Raw genomic sequence first — 23457 nt, 5'->3', positions numbered from 1 at the left:
ACATACACAGACTCTCTCTCTCTCTCTCTCTCTCTCTCTCTCTCTCTCTCTCTCACTAGAGCAGCTACAGAGGACATGCGCGCTGGGATGAAGACACCACAGTCTTTCTTCAGATGTTTTCGTGGTGACTCCATGATCTGTGATGGAGCAGAACTCTCTCTTTCTTCTCTTCTGTGGAAAATACTGAGGGGTGTTGGTTTTATTTTGTCTTCCACTCAAATCCACAGGTTTATCATGATTTTGTTTTGCTGTCGGTGCAGCAGATAGTGTGTGTGTGTGTGTGTGTGTGAGTGTGTGTGTCAGATCTGGGCTGTTCATGTAATATTTCCCGGTATAGTCGATCATCTCCGCCGCCACCCTGAAGTTTATCGTTGTGATCCTGGCCGCCGGGATGGTGGCCTTCATCGGGGCGGTTATCTGCATCATCGCGGCTGTGCACACCGGCTCGTCCCGGGCAGCAGCGGCTCAGCAGCAGCCCGCAGCCGACAACCACTCATTGTACCCGGACGAAGCAGCGCAAACTCTCGCTGCAGGAGGCTCGGTGGCCCGGGCCGGGTCCCTGGGTGCTCTCCATGGTTCTGAAACGCCTCACCCCGAAGCTCCTACTTTTAACATCGGGCTGAGCGGGGTCACCGGGCTCAGCGGACACGACCCCACGGTCAGTAGGCTTATCTGCACACCGATCCCCGCCGGGGAGTGCAACCCCACAAACTTTCAGCAACAAGCGGACGACCCGTCACTTTACGCGGGCGAGGACTGGGGCTACCTCCGCACCAGAGCGGAGGAGCTCCGAAACACCGTCCTGCAGCAGAAGGACCAGATCCTGACGGACCAGAGGACCATCAAGGAGCTGACAGGGAAACTGTCCGAGTGTGAGAAGACTGGGAGCGGCAGGGGTGCTGCGGGGCGGCGGGCGGGCAGGGGCGCATCTGAGGAGCGGGGGCACCTGGAGCGGCTAATGCTGCGGGACAGCCCGGGGTCCACGCACGACTCTGCGCACATACTGACTGGGAGAGCCGTGGATGAACTGGAACAAGCCATCCTTCACCTCAAGGACCGGATAGAGAAACTGGAGGTAATGAAGAGATACGAACCCATTATTATGGGATGCTCAATGTACATATTTTAAATATTTAGCATGTTCTATATCATTGTTAAAATGTACACACATGAAAAATAAATCTAAATGTAATGATACATGTAAATATAAGTGTTGAATCCATCCATCTATTTTCAGACCCACGCATTCCTGATTGTCAGGGCAGCAGGGGTCTGCCGGTGCCAATCTCCGGCTCTCATTGGGCGCTGGGCGGGGGTACACCCTGAACAGGGCGTCAGTCCATCGCAGGGCAACACAGACAGACAACCACTCACTCTCTTTCACTCCTATGGGCAATTTAGAGACTCCAATCAATCTTAAAGTTATGTTTTTGGATTGTGGGAGGAAGCCGGAGTACCCAAGTGTATATTTACACTTGGTGACCAATTTAACATTTATTTTTAGATTTAACAATTATAATTAAATTTTGCATTTAGATTTAGTTTGCATGTGTACACATTTTCAACAATGATGTGGAACATGCTGTTGTAAATGAATTTGTCTAAAATGAAAGAAGAATGAGCTAAATGTGAGGAAATAGTTTTTACATTTTGCACCCTACACAATGAAATCAACAGTCACAGGTCTGCATTTATTATTAAACATATATCATCCAAATCTGAATCTAATTAAGTTGTTTCCATGAAAGTATACATTTAATGAGGGGTCTTCATTCCAACCGACATTTGTTTCATCATGACTTCATTAAATCTCATTTTTCATTTATTTATTGAATTCCACAAAAATGTTTTAATTTTATGAATACTGTATACAAGTTAGACTATCAAAAAGATCTGTGGCATGGATTACTGGAGCTCCTTTTTAAAACTCAACAGGCAAGGTTTTAGGATATACTGTATGTTTAATACAAACAAGGTTGATTTAGTTTAGACAAAAACAGACGGCAAAGTCACATTAGTGCACAGGTTTAAGGACAACAAACTCCTGGTAAAGAAGAGACATTAAATTACCTTTAAAAAGGATCCACCAATGTTTTGTGTGTGTGTGTGTGTGTGTGTGTGTGTGTGTAATAATGATTTATTAAAACATGTTCCACTGTCTTCAACTCTTCTTTATGCTTAAACAGTCCTTTAAAAAAATTGGCTATTATTTAAACACAAGTCAATTCATTGAATTATTTATAAGGATAACGTGGAAGTTTTTTTTAATATGTAGCAATATCCTTGCATCTATTTGAGGAATTCAAACATCCATGTACCCTAAACATTTATCTGTAGCCTACACCAGCTCACTGAAGGCAAAGACAAGCCTATATACACTCCATCCTCATTGGGCTAAAATACAGTTGTTTTGGATTCATGGAAATTAAAGTGTGTGTTGACCCAACAACTTATAGACATTGTGTACAGGGTGAATTCCGACTAGTGTTTGATGCCTTTGATAGTTTGGGTTAAAGGACAGTTCAATTCTAAAAAAAACTCTGCATATGACAGAAGAGTAATAAAATCCCCTTCTTCATAAAGGTTTATTCTTACAACTTAAACGCTGCCATAATATCTAATTACAGTGTGTAGGGTTTGTGAATAAATGTACCATCTTTAAAAGGTACACGTGAAGACTTGGAAAGAAGTAATAAGTCCCAAAAGAAATGAAAGCAGTGGTCATGGACCACAGCCAAATAGTGTATAACCTAAATATTTGATGTATCATGTACTATAGATGAGGTGCCTATATTTGTTATAAGCACAGAGTGAATACGCAGAAAAACAGACATGTAAAAAGAATAAAGGGATCCTTGACCCAAATTATAAAGACATGAGAAGAATGAGAGGCAATTTAGAAGCTACACATGTAATAACAAGGTTAAAGGTGTCCTAACATAGCGTAGACTTCCCGGTTTTAAGGTTTTTTTTTTTATTTAGCTTTGAAAGAATGCGTGAATCTGTCGTAAGAATGTTGATAATGGCATCCAAGTCCATTCACCGTAGTGTCCAAGAAACTGGATGCGGGTGCATTTACATCATAGAGTGGATAAAATGCTCTAGGGTTCATTTGCTCTGATAGTCCTTTTCGTTTTGTCAGTGTCAACACGCAAACAAAGTCTAGAGCAGATCAAACACGTAAATTCCAGTCTGATTGTTTTTGTCAGTCCCGGAGCGATTCCAATGAAAGTCTAGAGCGATTAGTAGTGCCGTGAACACAACTGCTCTCTGAGCAGATTAAACAAAGGAAGTGGATTGTGGGAGAGCTGGCGACGGCGCAAAAAAGGGCTTTAAAAAAACAAAAGTATGAAAAGTTGTTGCTGCTCCATTGTTGAATGTTGTGAAAGAACAAACGGAGAAGGAAAAAGTTTCTGCGCACCCTTAAAGGAGCATAGGGAAGGATTTGTGAAAAAATAAACATTAATTCTCAGCCTTTTAATGCTAATGGGTGATGAAACGTTCAAAATCAAAGAGAATGAGTCCACACATTTCTCCCTATTGCCTTGAACAGACTGTGTGATACATTTTGTTCTGCTATTCCGGCCCCAAAATTTCAAATGACGCTGATGCGCGTTCTCAACGGCTTGGAGAGGCGTCCACTCTGCCAGAAATGAAGAAGAAGAAGAGTGAAAGAAGACAAGCATGGTGGACCACATTTTTTCGTCTTACCCGAACCCGATAGTTAAAACCAAATATTTTCACATACAAATGACATATTTACATTTGTTTTAGTGGTACTGTCGGGTATCCATCCTCCATTCACAGCATTAGCTGCTCTGATATGAAGAAACGCGCGCTTCTATGCCGGGTTGGCAGATGGCTGCAGTTACACTATTGAAACGCTCACTTTGACCCATTGTTGAGCCTCTTTTTTAGGTTTTTGTTTCTCTGTCAAGAGAAGTCTCTACTCCAGTAACGGCGCCTTTAAGCAGTTAGCTCATGTAACTGCACCAGAGACTGTTTGGAGTGGATCAGAAGTTGTTCTCTGAACACAAACTGAGCCAAACCAAGGTTATAAAATGATCAGCTGCTCTCCGCCCATTCAGACCAAGTCACGTAAAAACATGATAGACTGTATAGGAGCAGAAATACTGTATGAAGAATAATTGTGACATGACAACTTAATATGCAGACGCTAATTGGCTGAAATCTCCAAATGGCACTGCCTATGAATTAGGTGTGGGCATGACAGCAAAAACATTTGTTACACAAATTTGGAATAAAGTTGTATTAATCAGTTTTAGACCTATCATTTAAAGGGGCAGTAATATGAAAAATTCACTTTATAATGGATTTGCTACAGTGATGTACATTACTTTAGCCTCATTCAGAGGGACAAAGTAGAAAAACTTCTGTTTCTTCCCTTCCATGTTATTTCGCAATTTGTATAAAGTCAGCTCCAAACGGGCTTGTGACGTCACCTAGTGGAAACTATGGATGGGCAATATTGACAAAAAAATTGTATCCCGATAATTTCTAGTATTTGTCACGAAAACGATAAAAATCATGATAAATAAAAACTATAAATTAAACAACTTAGTGTAAACAGGTTCCTTACAAACACAAATAAATCTGAATACATCAACACTAGACACATTTAAAAAGGCTACAATAGCTGCTGACTCAAACAGTTCATGAGCTGATATTTTATGGAATATATTTGTGCATGTGGATTACTATTAGTTATTGTATGTAATTCATTTATTTCCTCACTTGAAATAAAATTATTTAAAAAAAAAAGAAAGAAAAAAGTACATTAAAAGCACAAATAACTTCAATAGGGTTTTTACTGCTGATGAAATATAATTGAAAATTATTGCGTTTCACAAATTGGAATGAATGAATAGTGACATTAGTTATTATGTTGATATTTATTTCACACAATGTGTAACATGTTTAGCTTTTATTCTTCCATACAAGTGTTAAATCTGACCATAAATAAATTGTTGGCTCTCTGTGGTTTTATGACAGTTAGACGTGGTCTTTTTATTTGGTCTATTATTCCTTATATGCAGTGGTTAGCGTTAGCGTTACCTCAGTCTGTGTGTCGGTGGGTTAGCTTAGCAGAGTTAGCTTTAGTTGAGTTTCCAATTCATAATAGTTGCTACAGGTTCTTCTCTGTCCTCGTATTTGTGGAACTTTGGGTGGATCTGACGGAGGAACTTGGATTGGTTCACTTTGTTGGATGGTTCGCTGGTTTTAATCAAGTAGTGGTCCGGGTTGTATCGCAGCAGAGTAGCTTCTGGTAGCCGTGACGCGATAAAATATCGCACATTCCTAGTGGAAACTCCTCCTCCTGACAATCCTGGCTCCTCCTACTTAGAACGTAAGCTCCTCTCTCTCAAACTACCTTCGTGTTAAAACAAACATAGCGAAGGTTGGTTGATATGCAGTTAATCTCACAGTTAATATCTTGACGTTCAGTATATAGATAATCCAGAGAGTGTTCACAATCAGTTCCATTTTTAGTAGCCGTTACACCACCTTGTATCACCTTTTTGGGATAATCTGACGTGTGACCCAATGCGACGCAACGGTCAGACAAAAATAATGGACTATCATCTTAAATGGACTATTTCTGTGAGGGGAGGAGGAGAAGGAAGACTGTTAATGATTTATTGCTGCTGTTGCTGTGATGCCCACTCATGCAAATGCATAAAGGCTCAAAAAACAGCCTGTTTTCACGAGCAGTCTGAAAGTGACTTTTCAGAAGGCTAAAACTCCAGAAAAACAGATGAGTTTGGGAAAATAAACCTCAAATACTATGTTGTTGGGGTTCTTAGAACAAATGGAGATGGGTGAAAAATAGCATAATACTGGTCCTTTAAAATGCATTTGTTGGATGAATAATGGTATGTTTTCTTGTTCTTATTCTGCACACATACTGTAGCCTATTATATTACTGCAACACTTGGCTGTGTTCTTATCAAATAAACTATTCCAGTTACAAATCCAGAATCTGGATGGATTTCACATTGAATGAGAACTGCATGCTGTATTTTGCTGAGCCTGCATTACAAAGGCTTTTCAGCTATACTCTAATTACTGCAAGCTTGGCCAGCTCGTGTCTCTCCAACATTCATCATCACACTTTTTCCCCATTCCATGAATAAGGACAGGATGTTCAGTTAAATTCACCCTCGGTATTTACGTATAGACTACTAGTAAATAGAGATAAAATTTGCTCAGATTTGAAAAACAGTTACTGTATGTCAGAGAGTTTGTGAATATCATCAGAGCTGGAGGAAATAGAAAGTGCTTTGTGATTTGCATATTGCAGTGGTTCACTTCTCAGGCATTTGAGCACATTGTTACCTGTCTCATAGAACAGCCACATTTGTTGGCATTATTTGTTGAAACTTTAAAGCATTAGTCAGGGTTGTATCCAATTCTGTATGTTGAGTTTGGGCTTACAGTATATTGAATTTGCAACCTGTTCATAAGGAGCTTAAGCATTCTTCAGAATCCAGTGTCCAGTTATTTTTGTTTTACAAACTTAAAACCGAAACAGAAATACATTAAAAAAAAATAAAAAAAATAAATAAATAAAAAAAAGATAAGCAAAAATTCAATCTTTTTCTGTTTGTGAGATGTTTGGATATTTAATGGGAAACTATGGACGAGAGCTTCATGGTTTATTCTCGCCACACTGAGTGGACCCACAGATGGGGGTGGGGTGCAGACTTTTACTCCTGGACAAAAAAGAAGCAAAGCATAAATTACATTACTGATGAACGGGTGAATTGAAATGTTATATATAAATAAATCAAAACAAAGAAAATGGCTGTTACGAAAAGCACACACGATATGTGATTAAAGGAATCAGAGGTGGTGTAATGAATCTACTGGTGCTCCTCATATCTTGTGATCAACTTCCGTGTGTGTTAACGGCTGTGTGGCTAGCGGGATTAAAACATGCAAAATAAATATTTTTACTGCCCTTAAAAAAGCTCTAATTGTTTTTGCAAAAGTGTCAAAAGGTAGAAGTTCTAACATGTTTTGTTCCTCACACCAGCCTCACAGTTGATAGTCACCAGTTTATTTGGATATCATTTGGACCATAACATTGTTAAGATAACAATTACATTAAAACGTGAGCAGCTGTTTACAAGCTAAAACATCCACAGACTGCATAAAAACACGAGCAGGTCCAGAAAACTGCTGAAATAAATTCTAAACAGTCCTATTGTGTGAGGAGACCAGAGGTGTATTCCATAAAGGAGGGTAAACAAACTCTGAGTCTATCCATAAACTCTGGGTCAACATACCCCGTGATGGTAAACTCTGGGTATCTGATTCCATTACAGTTGGTATGAAGTGGGTCAATCAACCCTGAGTATGTAAACCTTGGGTTACTTACGTGCACGTGCAAAATAAAAAGCCATCATCAATGGATCAGAGATTACTCAAGCTGCCATGGTAACCACCCAGAAGAAAGTGATTTATTCACCCTGATGGGTGAAATAAACTGGCATTTGAGAAATATGAGCCTGTTCTAAAGGTGAGTTCACACTGAACCCACCTTCAGTGACCACAGTGGCTTAAATTACCCATGATTAGTCGCGTTTTTTGGTCCCTTCATCACTTTATCGCTTCAGTGATGAGACGAGGGAGGAATAATATGAATAAAATGTGTCTGAGGAGACGTGGCAGCAGCATAGGATGGCTGCATAGAGAGACCTCACGTTACACTGGCTATAAAGACAGTGACTGCCACTTGATATCATATAATTTATATATTGATTTTTAATGTAATATTGTTGTAATATGTCATAAGAAAAGACTAAAGTGGTACGCGAACCCACGACCCATCGCTTTGAAAAGCGGTGTCATAATTGTGCCACCATAGCTTCAAAGTTGTATGATCTACAGATTTAACTGTATAATATAAAACAAGAATTGAGCCTTAAAACTTTAATTTAATTTAAATCGTCATCTCCTCCTTTATATTATCCACAGGTTTGTATGTAGACAAGTTGGCGTTTTAATGCAGATCAACCTCTCAGTGACTTTCCCTAAATGCTCTGTATCCACAATGTTAAAAAGAAAACAATCGTTTGCACAAAAAAAAAAAAAAAAAAAAAAAAAGAAAACATTAGTAATGATGTGAGCACGTCGTGGTGTGTGATGTTACTAATGTGTTTCAGAGAAAAGTGTCAAGGTTGATTAAAGTGTTCAGAAACGGTGTTCAGGTGGGCGGAGCCAGGTGGAAACCCAGAGTTTCTTTGATAAAACCTGAACATACCTCGCGTTTAGGAATGAGATACTCAAAGTTTCCCTCATTTGAGCCCGAACATACTCAGAGTTTGAACATAACCCGCTTTATGGAATACCCCTTTGGTCCAGGACCTGTGGAGGGAAACCAGGTGCAGTGGACTTCATTTTTTGTTTTAATTTTCCCATAAATATCCAAATATCTCACAAACAGAACAAGATATTTTATTTTATTTTTGACAGATAAATGCTGCTTATCTAGTTTTTCTGTATTTCTGTTTGGGTTTTAAGTCAGTAAAACAAAATAACCACAGTTTATTTGTTATTTTGATTTGGTTTTAAAACGGAATAACCAAAGAACCAACCATGGATTCTTCAGGTATAGAAAAAGGAAAGATGGATTATTTGCAGCAACGTTTATTGATGAGACACTGGGACATTAAAGTGCATCCAAAACCTCTGATTAATAAGAGCAAACATTGGTCAGACACAAATAGAGCATTATGTTACTGACATTTCAAATCACTGACCTTTTATTCTGTAAGGCGATAATATCACAGTGACACACAAGACAATGAAGACGACAATTATGTAAGAATCACATTGCTGTGCCAGCAAGGCTTAGCAGGTGGTGTCTGATCATCGCGAACGTGAAATAGCAGCAATCCTGACACATTGTGTCCTCATTAATGTCTATTTTTAAACAGGCCAATAAAGTTAAACTAGTTTAACTTTATTCACTTATTTATTCCTGAATACAAAAGTGGAACATCTGCTCATGTAAATACCTGCCTTCCAGCATAACCGGAGGCAGAACTGTTGGAAATGTTTGAGTGTGGATCATCACCTGCCATGCTTACAGAGCCTCTGCCAAAGCACAAATAAGAGGAAAAAAAGGAGTCAGAAAGCAAACCTTCAGAATGCACCAAATAATCCTCTTTGTCAGATATTGTATCTGGATCAATGATCTTGATGATGTTCCCATTTTCCTTCACACTTTAAAGGCTTGTATGTAATTCATATCTTTATATCTTTATTAATGATACAGTAGGTCGAAATATGATGGGCACTCCCATTTTTTTTCTTTAAAGAATCATGATGAAATGTGGCCAACTGTGGCCATTGGTCTAATTTTGTGGGGCCCCACCATAACATAAATGCACAAAATGACAAAACATACTCAAAATGACTCCTAAAACACACACACGACCACAAAAACGAACAAAAACAACGGAACCGAAATACAGAAAATATACCCAAAATGACTCCAAAAAAACATACAAAATTACAAAAAATATGTACAAAAAGACTCCAAAAACACACAAACAACAAGAAAAACACTTTCTTTCCTGTGTTAAAGAGTAACTAAATCCCAAAACCACTTTTTTCTGCTGAATACAAATGTATTTGGGTATGAAGTTGTGCTGTTGATTGATCCTGATCCAACTCTAAACATTTCAGTCAAAGTATTTAGTGGTAAAATGTCAGAGTAACTGCACTCTATGGGTTGATTTTTGCTATTGGCTGAGAACAAGTAAGTAAGTAAGTAAGTAAGTATTTATTTATAAAGCGCTTTTCGCAGATAAAATCACAAAGTGCTGTACACAGAAACAATAAACATACATTTACATCACATGTGTAGCATCATAAAAGGGCAGTAAAAATTAAAAATAAAATCTTGTTAACTAAAAGCTTTTTTGAAAAGCGAAGTCTTCAAATGTTTTTTAAAAGTGTCCACGCAGTTCATCTCCCGGAGAGACTGGGGCAGACCATTCCAGAGTCTGGGGGCTGCAGCCTGGAACGCCAGGTCTCCTCTGGTTTTAAATTTAGTTTTTGGGAACCTTAGTAGACCCTGACCTGAGGATCGAAGGCTGCATCCTGAAGTGTAGGGACACAACATGTCTGAAATATATAGAGGAGCCTGGCCATGCAAAGCCCGGAATGTTAGAACCAGTATTTTATATTCAATCCGGAAATTGACAGGGAGCCAGTGCAGGGAGGAAAGTATCGGGGTAATGTGTGATGTTCTGGACGTACCGGTCAAAAGTCTGGCAGCAGCATTTTGAACCATTTGGAGTTTACACAGGGTCGACTTATTAAAACAGGTAAAAACTGAGTTACAGTAGTCAATGCGGGACGAAATAAAAGCATGGATGACCAGTTCCAGATCAGGTTTGGACAGTAGATGCCTCACTTTTGAGATATTTCTCAGATGGTAAAAACAGTTTTTAGTCAGCTGACGACAGTGGCCCTCCAAAGACATCGATTGGTTAAACACAACCCCAAGATTTCTGATGCTGGATTTCACTGATGAACCCAAATCACCGAGAGAGTTCTTAATAAGTGGGATCTTTTTATCAGGGGCGATGATCAGAGTTTCAGTTTTGTTGGGGTTTATCTGGAGGTAGTTTGATGAAAACCAGTTTTTGATGCATGAGATACAGTCCAAGAACTCAGGTAAAAAGTGAAACTCTGAGTCATTAAAAGAGCAGTATAACTGGATATCATCAGCATAAAAATGATAAGAAACATTTTTAAAACCACGGATCAACCGACCAAGAGGCATCAGGTACAATAAAAACAAAACAGGCCCCAGAACAGAGCCCTGGGGTACTCCACATGACAGGGTGGACACATTGGACATTACATCATTAAAAGCCACATTAAAAGTTCTACCATCTATATACGAGGCAAACCACTGTAGTACAGCACCGGAAAACCCCATTTCTGATTTGAGACGATGGATCAGTGTGTTGTGATCTACGGTGTCGAAAGCAGATGTTAAATCCAATAAAGTTAAAACTGTGTAGCGACCAGAATCAGCAGCCATCATCACGTCACTGGAAACCTTCACAAGGGCAGTTTCAGTGGAGTGGATCGACCTAAAACCAGATTGATATTTATCATAAAGATCATTATCTTCCATGATTGATGTTAGCTGCTTGGCTACCACCAAGATTATGTGACATTTTGGGACCATCTTGCGTCACAAACAAGCACCGTTAGCCCCACCCCTTTTATAAAAACTGTCACCTGTGACCTCTACAATATGTGGTGAGTAGGTTGGATTGAGAGAAGAGTGAATAGAGAGGTGTATTTAGTAATGAGTAGCTAGTTAGCATAGCATAGATTGTTCATTGGAGATTTTATAGTGGAGACTGGGCGTGTCTTAATTGCTCCAGGAGCCCCGCCCATAATCAAGGAAGAATTTTCCTCCTAGTGGCAGATCAGGAGAAAGCAGGGGTATAGTTACTCTTTAATGCCCAGTGTGGTCTTTATTATAAATTACATCACGTGGCCCTTGGATCAGACAATCTTAATTTTGAAGCCCCTGATGTGATACAGTTGCCCACCTCTGCATTAAGGTGTGTCCTTAGCTGAAAAGCTTTGTGAATCCCTGATTCAGTGTGTTGTTTCCTGACTAACTTCACGTCCTTCCTTGCAGTCTGACATCGGCCCATTTTCACACAACCAGACGGACACCGTGGCCTCAGCTCTGCCAGGGGACGCTGGGCTCAAAGGTGACCCACAGAGGTCAGCAGCTCCTGGCCACTCATCTGGTTCTGACCAGCCTTGGAAGATGGAGGAGGTCGAGAGAGAGCTGGAGAGAAAGCTGAAGCTTTTGGAGAAAGAGAGGAAAGCTCTGAGGCTGGAAACGGAGAAGCACAGAGCGGAAATGGACCAGGGCATCAGTAAACTGCAGCATCGGATCTCAGGCCTGGAGGAAGGTGAGATGGATCTCAGTGTGGTGTGTATTTGTGAATGTGGGCATGAAAACATTGAAAGTGGGACACAAAGTGAGGAAAGCTGATATATTTGCAAAACAAGTTATTTCAGTGATGATGATGATGATGAATAATATAGAATAAAGATTACTCGGGAGGTTTGTGTACTCTTAATTCAGTTTAATCAAACCTTGCTGTGGGGATCAATTAATATGAAGAAATCATGCTTGACCAAAGTAAAGGAAAACAGCTAATTTCACAGGAATGATAAATGTGTTGCTTTTGTTAAAAGAAAACCACATCAACACAATTACATTGCAAAGAAATGAAATTGTGCTCATTAACAAATTGACTAATATTCCATCTAATTCACATGATTTTTCAAGGTACTGAAAGCCATTCTTTCCCAGAAGGCTACAGACTGTCTTTCCCAACGCGGACCGCCCACATGCACGCTGTTGTGAAACACTTCATCCCAACGCTGCAGGCTCTCACGGCCTGCCTGTGGCTGCGCCCTGCAGAGGGGGGCATCGGGACCCCTCTGTCCTATGCAGTCCCTGAACAGCCTAATGAAGTGGCGCTCCTGCAGGGCCTGCACACTCCTGCTGAGCTGATAATCAATGACAAGGTACTGTGCTGATCTCCAGCTGCAAGAAAGGCATTTAAAAGCAGCTTCAGAAGATCCCAATGCAGGAGAAAGATCCTCCATGTAGAACTCTACTCTGCATGTTGTGATTCTTAGAGCTCAATGTTTCAACTTTTACCAAATACAAAACAATCCCATTCCCTTTTATATTTCACAGTATGATATCATTTTTGATTGAAAGTGTAATGATTTGCATCACTGCCTCACTATAGAGATCTAGGGTTTCTGCACACCCTACTGTGGTTGTGCCCATCTTTCATTGCAGAAATCTGAGAGAAACGAGTGCAAAAGGACAAAACAAAAGTCAACATTATCCATCCATCAAACTTAAAGCAGCATAGGACAGGATTTGTGAAAAAAAAAATATTCATTTTAAGTTTTTTTATACTAATGGGTGATGAAATGTTCAAAATCAAAGAGAATGATGAACCCACACACAAACCCTGTACAGACTGTGTGATGCATTTTTTTCTGCAATTATGGGCCCAAATTTCCCACGTAGTTCTGCAGACGTGTCGTCAAATGACGCTGATGTGCTGATGTGCTTGGACAGTGCCGAGTGCCGTGGATGGCTGTTCATCATAGGAATGGGATCCACACAAGGTTCCTGCTGCTTAACAGAAGGTTTTCCTTGCCGCCATGATGAATTCATGTTGGGTGTGGGATACATATGTATGTGTATATACGTATATATGCATATGTGTGTATCCACAAAATGAAGAGTCCGTCCCTAAGACTGCTCTACTGTAAAGTGCCTTGAGATACCATTGGTTATGATTTGGCGCTATACAAATAAAGATTAATTGATTGATTGATTGATTGATTAAATGTATTGCGGGTTTGTCTCCGTAAGCCTCCTGCTTGTTTCCTGGAACCAACATGTGATAGTAGCAGATATCTGTTTCAGCTCCTGTCTCTGCCCCTTTTCCAGGTGGCTCAGTTGCCTCTAAATCTCTCCAGAAGCAATTGGCAGCACATCTGTGTGAGCTGGAACCACAAAGGTGGAACATGGCAGGCCTACCAGGGGGGAAAGCTGAGGGGCGAGGGCCATGGGCTGGCAGCTGGGCATCACATCAGACCTGGGGGAGTGCTGGTGTTGGGGCAGGAGCAGGTGAGACCAATTTATTTCACAAAATTTGGCCCTCAAAATGCGGGAAAAAGTTATTCAGTGGGTTATAAATTTAAAAAAAAAAAAATGATCATGCAAGGCACTCAGGCCCGTTAATTATTAGAGCTTCAGACGTGTTCCCAGTTAAAAATATGTTTATTACAAATGTATTATTTTTAAAACAATGTTTATACAAAGGAATTACATTAACAAAACAATATAAAATAAACATAATCAAATTAATAAATGATGAAAACCAAAGCCGGGACTTACCCCAAAGTCACGCAGAGACAAGATAAAACACATAATACCACGAGTGGTATATACATCGATACATTGATTAATTAATTACCAAACCAATTACATCGATGCACAATGAAAACATTGATAAACATCGTAATCTTTAAGATACGCCTTGATTTTGAAATTCACATAGCACGTCTGTATGTCCGTGCCACCATTTCCTGTGCGGGGATGGTGGCATAACGTGCTTGTAAATGGGTTGATTTATGCTAACTCCCCTCAAAACAAACAGTGTGTATTAATGTAAATATACATTACTACTGAATAACAAGTGCCTGAAGTCCACTTGAGATATTTATTTAATATTAAAGAACAAATTGTATCAAAATACTAGTTTGTTTTGATATCATACATACATACATACATACATACTGTATATACATATGTAGCATTGTTATCCATGTACCCTTCGTATCTTTGGTTATTCCATTTTAAAACCAAATCGAAACAAGCTAGTACAGTGCCCGTCGGAAGTATGCATTCATGTGGGAGTTTAAGTAGAGTTAATTATGGCCAAATGAGTATGTGTTTGAAGGATGGATGTACAAAGAGGTGTACATACTGTGTACTCTGTAGTGTTATAAAGGGCTTTATTTGTGGGTGCAAAATAAAATAGTGTGTGTGATTTATCTGGTTTAATTCTGTGGGACATGTACATGATAAATGTGTTTGTCATTTTGTGTGTTTTTGTATCTTTCAATTGTCTTTTTGTACATTTTTTGTGTAAATGTTTTTGGTTGCCATTATAGAGTGAGTCTGGGGTCATTTTGTGTACTTTTTGTATAAATATTGTTTAGTTTTTTGTTTTATTTTACTGATTTAGTATATTTTTATTATAAATAAATAAATAGCTTGTGTGTGCTCCCGTGAAACGTTTGAGACGCTGATAACCAAACTCCGTAGAAATTGTAGCGCCAATCAGAATGGTAACAAAACGGCGCAAATAAAACGTGAAGCTCCAAACTACATGAGTGAGTAAGTAAATTCAAGTATTATGTACAATTCGGCTGTCTTTTTTTAAAAACAAAAATCATTTTTTACCTTTGAACCGAGTGGTCAGAGCTTAACTTCCACGCACAGCACCGCAGAGAATCTGCAGTTTTCCAGATGGAGTACTGAACGGGTTGGGAAAGTTGTCTGCAAAAGACTCACCAGTGACTGATGGTTTCAAATGATCTATTCAGAGAGCTCCCGTGTCTCTGTCTAAACTATCTTCTTCTCTATCGCTCGTGTGTTTACAGTCCGTGTCTGCTTTGCTGTGTGTGCAGCGATTGGCTCTGGCCGCACACGTGACTCTTGCTCGGGTGAGGAGCTGTGCAGTGAAATAGATATAGATGGCGAGCTAGCGTCCCCTCACATTCTGAGGTTAAAAACTGAATAGGTTTCATTTCGGGGCAGTCCAGAAGTGAAATAAAATTAAAATAAACATTTTGAAATGAGCAAATTACTCCAAAATAACAGATACACACACTTAGGGTATTTGGAACCCGTTGACCAAGTATCAGGTTGAACTTGCACCCCGTCATGGAGATATTTGCTCCACACACACACACGCACACACACAGACGTCCCTTACTTTTTTGTTAGGCTAGTACAGTGCCCGTCGGAAGTATGCATTCATGTGGGAGCATGAGGGGTATATTTGCAGGTGAAAAATGTGGGTCACTGTGTTTTTTTTATCTTTCAGTTGTCTTTTTGTACATTTTTTTTCTATAATTATTGTTTTTTGTTGCCATTGTAGTGTGATTCTGGAGTCATTTGGTGTATTTTTTGTATAAATATTGCTTATTTTTTGTTTTATTTTACTGATCTAGTTTATTTTTATTGTAAATACTGTGTGTGTCTCTCCATCCATCTCCTCCGTGTGTTATCTCGCGCGCGTCTTGCACATAATCCGCCGCAGGTTGTTAAGAGAGACACAGAAGTACCACGAAAAATAAACGTTTTGCAACACCAAAGTCGCAACTCTCTAAACGGCTCTGTGTGAGTTCAGTATTTGTGCATCAGCCGTGTGTGAACAGCCTCAGTGAGAACCATCCACAAAGTCAATCCTTCCTTTTGTTCCATTCACTGTGGAAAAATATGAAACATGTTCTGACCTTACCTTTGCTGAAGGTCTGGTAACTCAGGTGTTGGTCTCCATCTTTTAAAAGCTGTCGTTTTTTCCACAAAAAAAAGTTTCTCTATCATCTCTAGCGCTGTCATCCTGCCTGTAGTGTTATCCTGCCCGCGAGCTAGAGAACGTAGCAGCAGCGGTCACATGAGATCAATTCACTAATGCACTGTGAACTTAGGTATAGCATTTACGTCCTAAGGCAGCGTAGAGAGCTGCCTTTGGATGTAAATGGTAACATTTTGTCCCATAAGGTCATTTAGTATTTCATGTTTCTCCATGCACCAACTGTCTTTCTTTGAAAACAAGATTTTTTTTCCAATCTTTTTAAGTCACGTTGGAGCATATTCTGCTCTCTATAGTTAAAACTAGGGTATGCGATTTTCTCCCGATACACTTTTTAAGTTTTTGGTTGAAATTGTCTTTATGTCCTGATATAAAATCTTATGTGCTCTGGAAAAAGAACAAAGAAAATCTATCATCTGCAGCAGCTGTAAACCTGTAACTTCAACCAATGGAAAAAAACAAACGTTTTTTTTTTTTTTAACCAATCACGTCTCTCTGTCTCCCTGCTCGTTCTCGATCCCTTGCATGCACGAGCTCATACTGAAAGCGCGTCACTGCTAACAGAGTTAAAACAGAGTTTTTAGTCACATTTTTTAACATATATGATGGTAAAGTTTATTGTTCACTTACTGCTGAATGAGACATGAGACAACAAAGGTTCTACACAATACAAGCGATGAGCTGAGCTCCTCTTCTGCAGTAGCTGTGCGCGTGCATGTGAGTGAGACGGAGCACAGAGGGGAGGGGGGCAAAAATGGAGCCGTCGGGGTGGCTACATTCAAAATCATGCTAGCTATTGAAAATCGCCTACCCTATCTTTAATATTTCAACTGAAATTAATGTAACAGTACAGTAATTTACAAGAAAACTATTTCAAGTTGATGTCCAATTACATTATTTTTTTTTCGAGTTTTAAAGGATTGTTCAAGTAAATGTAGTGTTTTGATCAGTGACGTGCTGTCAAGGTAGGCAAGGTAGGCAGTGCCTACCCAAGGGTGAATTGATATTGTGATTATTGTTTTAATTATAATATAATTACAAATTGTTTATTTTTCCATTTCCAATAGCCTACAGTACCTATAAGTTTGAAAGTGTCCGCATTTTGTGCGTTTCATAGCCCAAATTACTAAACAGCGCTATTTCCTGGAACAGCTGCAGTCTCACTCCGCTGTAAGGCAGGAGGAGACCACACCTCCTCCCAAAAGCACACAGCTGCTCTGCCCCTGTTTCCATAGAGTGTTTTTATGTGTTTGCGCATGTGCAGTCAGTTCCTCAAGATGACAACCATTTATGTCCAAAGGCAGCTCTCTGCGCTGCCTTTGGAGGTAATCGCGCTATGCTAAATGCTATACGTAAGTTCACAGTGCATTAGTGAATTGATCCCATGTGACCGCTGCTGCTACATTCTCTAGCTAGTGGGCGGGATAACACTACAGACAGGATGACAGCGCTAGAGATGATAAAGAAACTTTTTTTTTAAGGAAAAACAACAGCTTTTAAAAGATGGAAGACCTACATCTGAGCTACCAGAGCTTCAGGTCAGAACATGTTTCATACTTTTCACAGTGAATAGAACAAAAGGAAAATTTGGCTTTGTGGATGGTCCTCACTGAGGCTGTTCTGAGTTGTTGTCATTTTTATTTATTTATTATTTTTATTTTATTTATTTATTCAGTTCATTTCCGACATGGTTGCATTCACAGAAATTCATTTGACATTCAGAGCAAAATCACATCATTGTTTTTTTTTTTTTTTTGTCCTTTTTTTGTCCTTTTTCATGCCGGAAAGGGCGACGGAAAAAAGCATTATGCTTATCCAGATCCGTCCCCTAATTTGAACACAGATAATTTTACATCCAACCTCGTTTCTTCTCTGTGTTTCTGTGTTTCCAACACAAACAACGGATGTGCTGTCGTGTCATGAGATATATCTTGTTGGGAGAGTATGGAGGCTATATTAAATAATTGTTTATGTTTCTTTAATGGTGTTTATGATGTTGATTTTGTTAGATGGCTAAATACTTGTTCATGTGGATCTTGTTGGGCTTTTTCTTTCTTATTATGAATTTTATAATTTGATAAGTGCATTGAGATGACTTTGTTGTAAATTGCTTTATACAAATAAAGTTGATTTGAATTGAATTAACACTTGCCAGCAGAAAATATGAAATTGTCATTGGTGGTCTCGATTTGCAACGTGCCTACCCAACCCTAGTGGTCACGGCACGTCACTGGTTTTGATTGTAGAGACCCCTTAACCCATGTCACAAATGATGTGGCTGGAAGCAAAAACAGGAAACCCCCCTGGCTAAAGACTGTGGAGGCTAGCAATGTTACAGCATTAGAATGTCGTCTTGTTGTGTGTTTGGGTGCCATAATAACGTTAGTGGACGTAAATTAAAGTTTGATAGGATTCCAGCGAACACTCGTGCTCAGAAAAACCAAGACAGTTGTGGTTTTGCCTCCAGGCTAAGCCCCGCCCAACAAAATACGTCACAATGTTTACAAACAATCAAAGGGTCTATAGGCGGGGTTTGTTGTATCCCATTTATATTGCATTCAATGTCTTTGAAGACATTTAAATGTTTCATAATTTTATGCCATGAAACACAATAAAGAAAAAGTGTTCTTTAATTTCAAAACTATTTTAAGTGCTTATTTTCCACAGTTATGTTATTAACATATTTAATTTAATGCATTGCAACCTGAATGTTTAGTTATGGCCTGAGGCCCTCCACTACGATTAATTTTTGGCCCTCCAATGAAAATAATTTGGGCACCCCTGGTTTCAAGTTTGTATAGTTCAGTGGTTGGATGCTGGGTGTTGACGGTCCTATGTGGGTTGGCCCAACGTCCTCCCTTGGAGTGAATTTGGGTGTACATGTGTTTATCTCTCTTTGTGTGGTAACCCTGTGATGACCTGGCAATCTGTTCACAGTGTACCAAACCTTGCTCAATCACCCTGTTTTAGCCTGTTAGCATGAATAAAGTTGATTTCAAATAAGAAGACTTACTACTGATCGTTGGTACCACTTTAATACTTTTGTAGCCATTGTGTCTTTAGGAAAGAAAAAAAAACGTTTGACTTTTTTTTTTCATTTATTGTTTTCATCATCTCAATGGTCTCTGTGTGGAAGCAGCTGCTAAATAAATCCTGCACAGGTCAGCAGCTACGCACAGAGATCCATGCATGCATTCATTTCGACTGGAAGTTTAGAGCTTCCAGGGAACTGTATTTTTGATTGAATAGAGTTAAAAGATTCATCCATAATTAAAAACCCACAAACTTACTCAAAAAATATTCTTGCACATGTAAATCTTCAACGTCTGAGCTGGGTCACAGCAACAATCTCACTGCTCAAACGTCTCCTCTCAGGGCTCTGTAGAGTTAAACTTAGGAGTGTCTGGTTCTGGTTTTTTTTCTCTTGAAAATCTAATTTGGGGATCCCGGAGGCTACTGCTGACTGCAGCACTGTGGCACCTCATACTCTCAGCAGTTCTAGGAACAGTCATCATTTGGTTACTTTATTATATGTAACCACAGAGGATCAATGCAGGGAAAACACTAAATCAGTTTCCTGGTGTTTAGGTGTTTGAGGGACGTGATGTACAGTCACAGGAAACAGGTTTTACATTCCACTGTTTTCAAAGCGACTTAAGCCGAGTTAATGGTGATTTATGATAATGTATCTCGCCTCTTACAGCACAATAATTTCTCTCTCCAGGATTTTGTTGGTGGAGGGTTTGATTCCTCCCAGGCGTTGGTAGGGGAACTGACCCAGGTGGAGTTGTGGGACCGGGTCCTGTCCTCCAGGCAGGTGGCCAGCTTGGCTCACTGTGGGAAGGTGACGGCAGGCAACGTGGCCCCATGGACGGAGAATGGAGTTCAGCTTTACGGAGGAGCAACGAAGGACCCAGGAGAGCCCTGCAGCAGACACAGCAGGAGAACTCAGTGACTGCAGGGCAAGGTTCTAGAATAATATTGATACACAATGTTAGGAACATCAGTCATGTTTGTGGTTTGGGTTTACACAATTCTACAAAATAGGATAAGACATGTATCCATTCTGTAACAGGGAATTTTGAAACACAACCAAAATTGCAATTTTTTTCCCCCTAAAAATTACAAAAATACGATTCTTCCCCAGACCTATTTATTATATTTGAAAAATAATTTGTGTATAAAAAAATAGCTTGTTGCTATTTTTGATTAACAAACTGAACCAAAAGTTTAAAGAAAAGCCTTTAAAAATATTTGCAAATGTTTCCACTGGCCATTAAACTGGTGAGCATTAGCTGGGTTTTCATTACAGATTTTCGCAAAATAAATGTGATATTTCAAAATGTCGGCAAAGTATAATTGTTCTTTGAACGTGTTTCCATTTAAGGCTGTTTTGGGCAGAAGCCTTGCAACTCCCGTGAAATCTCATCCCGCGGTCTGTTTGGACCTCTCCCAGCTTCCAAATTGTACAAATTTGAATGGCCACGGTCACATGATGTTTTTTAATCGGAATAACTAAAAGTTATTTGGAATTAAAGTGTTCTGCTTCGTATTTACATGGAAATAGTAATTCCGAATTGAGGTTTACATGGAAAACCGATTTATTTGACTTTATTCAATTCCACTTTAGGTTTTGGAGTTGGGAAGTGTTCTCATTGAACAGGGGGGAACGTGATGTAACACATCTATTGGGAAAAAAACACACAACAAACCTTTTCTTTTCGGCTAGAAGACCACGCATGGGAACTGTTTTCACTTTTATTTTAGTTGTAGTTTTTAAGCAGCAGCTGGACAATAACACAGTTATAGATAGAGATAGAATTCCATACTTTGGTCAATCAAAGCCAGGTTAATGCAACAGCTGCTCTACCTCCATCTACAAGACGTTGGGTGAAAAAATAACTTTATAATGATCTGCACTTCATTAGTGAAGCTCTGGTGCTTCATGCCCCGATGAAGCTTGTTCTGTTTGCCGAGATCTGTCTGCGTAATAAGTCTGTGTGTATGTCCGCATGTTTAAGCTTCCGTCCATCCACTCTTTTCACTAAGGCTCTTATTGAATAAATAGTATCGGCTCTAGTCTGGGCGGCCATCCTGGATTATGTCGTAACCAGCGCATCATTGCGGCAAATCACGCAAAACAACCGGAATTAGCTTAGAGCGGAATTAAGATGGATTTCAATGTGTACAAACATGAGACACATGGGCGTGCATGCTCGGTGCAGAAACCATGTTGTTTACATATGGAACGCTTAAAAAATTGGAAAAATGGAAATGAATGAACAGATGTTTAGGCTCGTAAATAGTTCAAAGTATGTAGAAAGCTTGCGGGACCCATGCAGCATTCCCGAAAATGAGTGGTCCTCCGATGTGCGCTCCTGGCCCGATGTTCAATGACTAGACATTTATACATATCTGATAGAAAAACCCAGTGTATATACAAAAAAAAAACCTAAATGCATTAAGTCTCTAGATGCTTATAACTACTTGTTATGAACGGGCAGGTAGGGGAGCTGCTGCACTCCTGTTATCAAAGGTTTCCGTGTATTTCCGCGTATTCGAATCAGTTTCAACGGATGAGTTTCCATCTCTACATTAAGTCTCCTCCTCACTGTCCCATGTCTGCATATCAGTCCATTTACAGCTTTTTATGGTCACTTTTTACTGGATGCAGACTGAGATAGCGCTCCATCCGCTCCCGTGCACTATCACCTCAGCAGCGAATACGTTGACACGATCGCTTCTGAACAAACGTAACGTGGTTATTTGGCAACTTTATGCTGTTTATTTCTATAATAAACTGGGTGAATTTTGATTTATCCGGAATGTTTCAGCGCTCTCTCTCTCCAGTGTGTGTGTGTGTGTGTGTGTGTGTCAGCTGTCAGCCTTTGTTTGATAACACCAACCATAAGTCTCGGCTATTCTTCTGAAAAGGGTGCCCACCAGCCGGTACGTTGTAAAATTTAAGTCCTGGATTGTTTGTACTCCTATTTGTGTAATCAACAACGCACTGTGTTGTTCTATTTCATAATATTTTGTAGAATATGTATATTACTCATATACATAACCTATACATAACCTTAAGTTTTTAGAAGTAAAAAAAAAGTGTTTCAATCGCCTGCCGATGCGAGTACAATGCAGTTCTCCGGTTGTTTTGCATTTGGACATGAAGCAAGTCTTGGTTTACAGCTGTTCTTTTAGGTTTGTTCTGAGCCACGAAATGGTCTGACAACAAGCAGTGTGGTGAATTACGGCCTCTTCTAAAACCTTAATACATTCCATGCATGCTGAGTTGATGTTGGTTTGTTACCTGCTATGGTGTAGCTTGGGAAAACTTTTTCTATGTATCCAAATCCAGCTCCTTGTGTCAAATATTACATGTATAATGTCAACCGTGTAAAGTGCCTGTCTGGGGTTTGGAAATCGGAACCCTTGTAAGCAAGTCATTAAATCTGCCATCTGAGTGGAAATGTTGCACTGCAAGATATGTTGGTCTAATTAAGCATCTGTGTTTCTCTGTCCATTCATCTTAAAGTTGGAGTTTGAGCACATTACTTGAAACTTCAGTGCAGTGCCACTAAACTGATGCTGAATTAGCTCAAAATCATCTTGTTGTGCCTTCTGACGCCTGTTGGTCGGCTGTGTTTTTATCACGTCCTGCTAAGTGTTGGTTCATCTTAAGCCAGAACTATTTTCAAGGCTTGTTTTGCTGATCATGTTTGCTGAAAATGAAAGCTACTGAAACGTGTTTATACTCCGACTGTTTGAAGCTATTATCTGTCGCTTCTTGTGTCACTGCTTGTTTGCTCTCTGTCCATGTCTGCGGTGTTGTAATGCTCTGTGTCTGTGATGTGTTCAAAACCCTTCCCTTTATGAAAACCCCAAATATAAGATGGAAGGAATGTGAATGTTTTATGATATTGTACCAGCTTCACAGTCTTTAAATAAAGTCTATATGAAACTTTGCTTCTTCCCTTTTTTATATATGTATGCACACATGAACATTAGGGCAGCTGAGGACTGCAACATGAACCCACACAAACTCAACAAGAAAACATTCTTAGAGTGAAAAGAAAAACTGTCTTCGGTTTCAATTTTATTTGAAAAAATAAGAGACCAGTGAATAAAGAGACTGACCTGTAGTCCTGACTCTGCAGTACATCAAGCCTTTGTTGGTTATGAGCAGTGATGGGCAGTAACGCGTATCTGAATACGTTTCCCAATTAACGAGTAAAGTAAG

The 23457-nt window shown here is 39.6% G+C and overlaps 1 protein-coding gene across 1 annotated transcript; it reads left to right on the top strand.

The window, feature by feature from the left end:
• Positions 1-74: 74 nt before the first annotated feature.
• Positions 75-23182, top strand: nptxra (neuronal pentraxin receptor a). Its single transcript, XM_028456207.1, has 5 exons — positions 75-1075; positions 11702-11984; positions 12368-12609; positions 13559-13738; positions 19942-23182. Exons 1-5 carry the CDS (start codon positions 392-394, stop codon positions 20170-20172), a joined length of 1620 nt encoding a protein of 539 aa, XP_028312008.1. The 5' UTR covers positions 75-391; the 3' UTR covers positions 20173-23182.
• Positions 23183-23457: the final 275 nt, after the last annotated feature.

Source organism: Gouania willdenowi, chromosome 8 (assembly GCF_900634775.1).
Source record: "Gouania willdenowi chromosome 8, fGouWil2.1, whole genome shotgun sequence".
Classification (NCBI taxonomy): domain Eukaryota; kingdom Metazoa; phylum Chordata; class Actinopteri; order Blenniiformes; family Gobiesocidae; genus Gouania; species Gouania willdenowi.
This window is presented reverse-complemented; position numbering and strand designations above follow the sequence as displayed.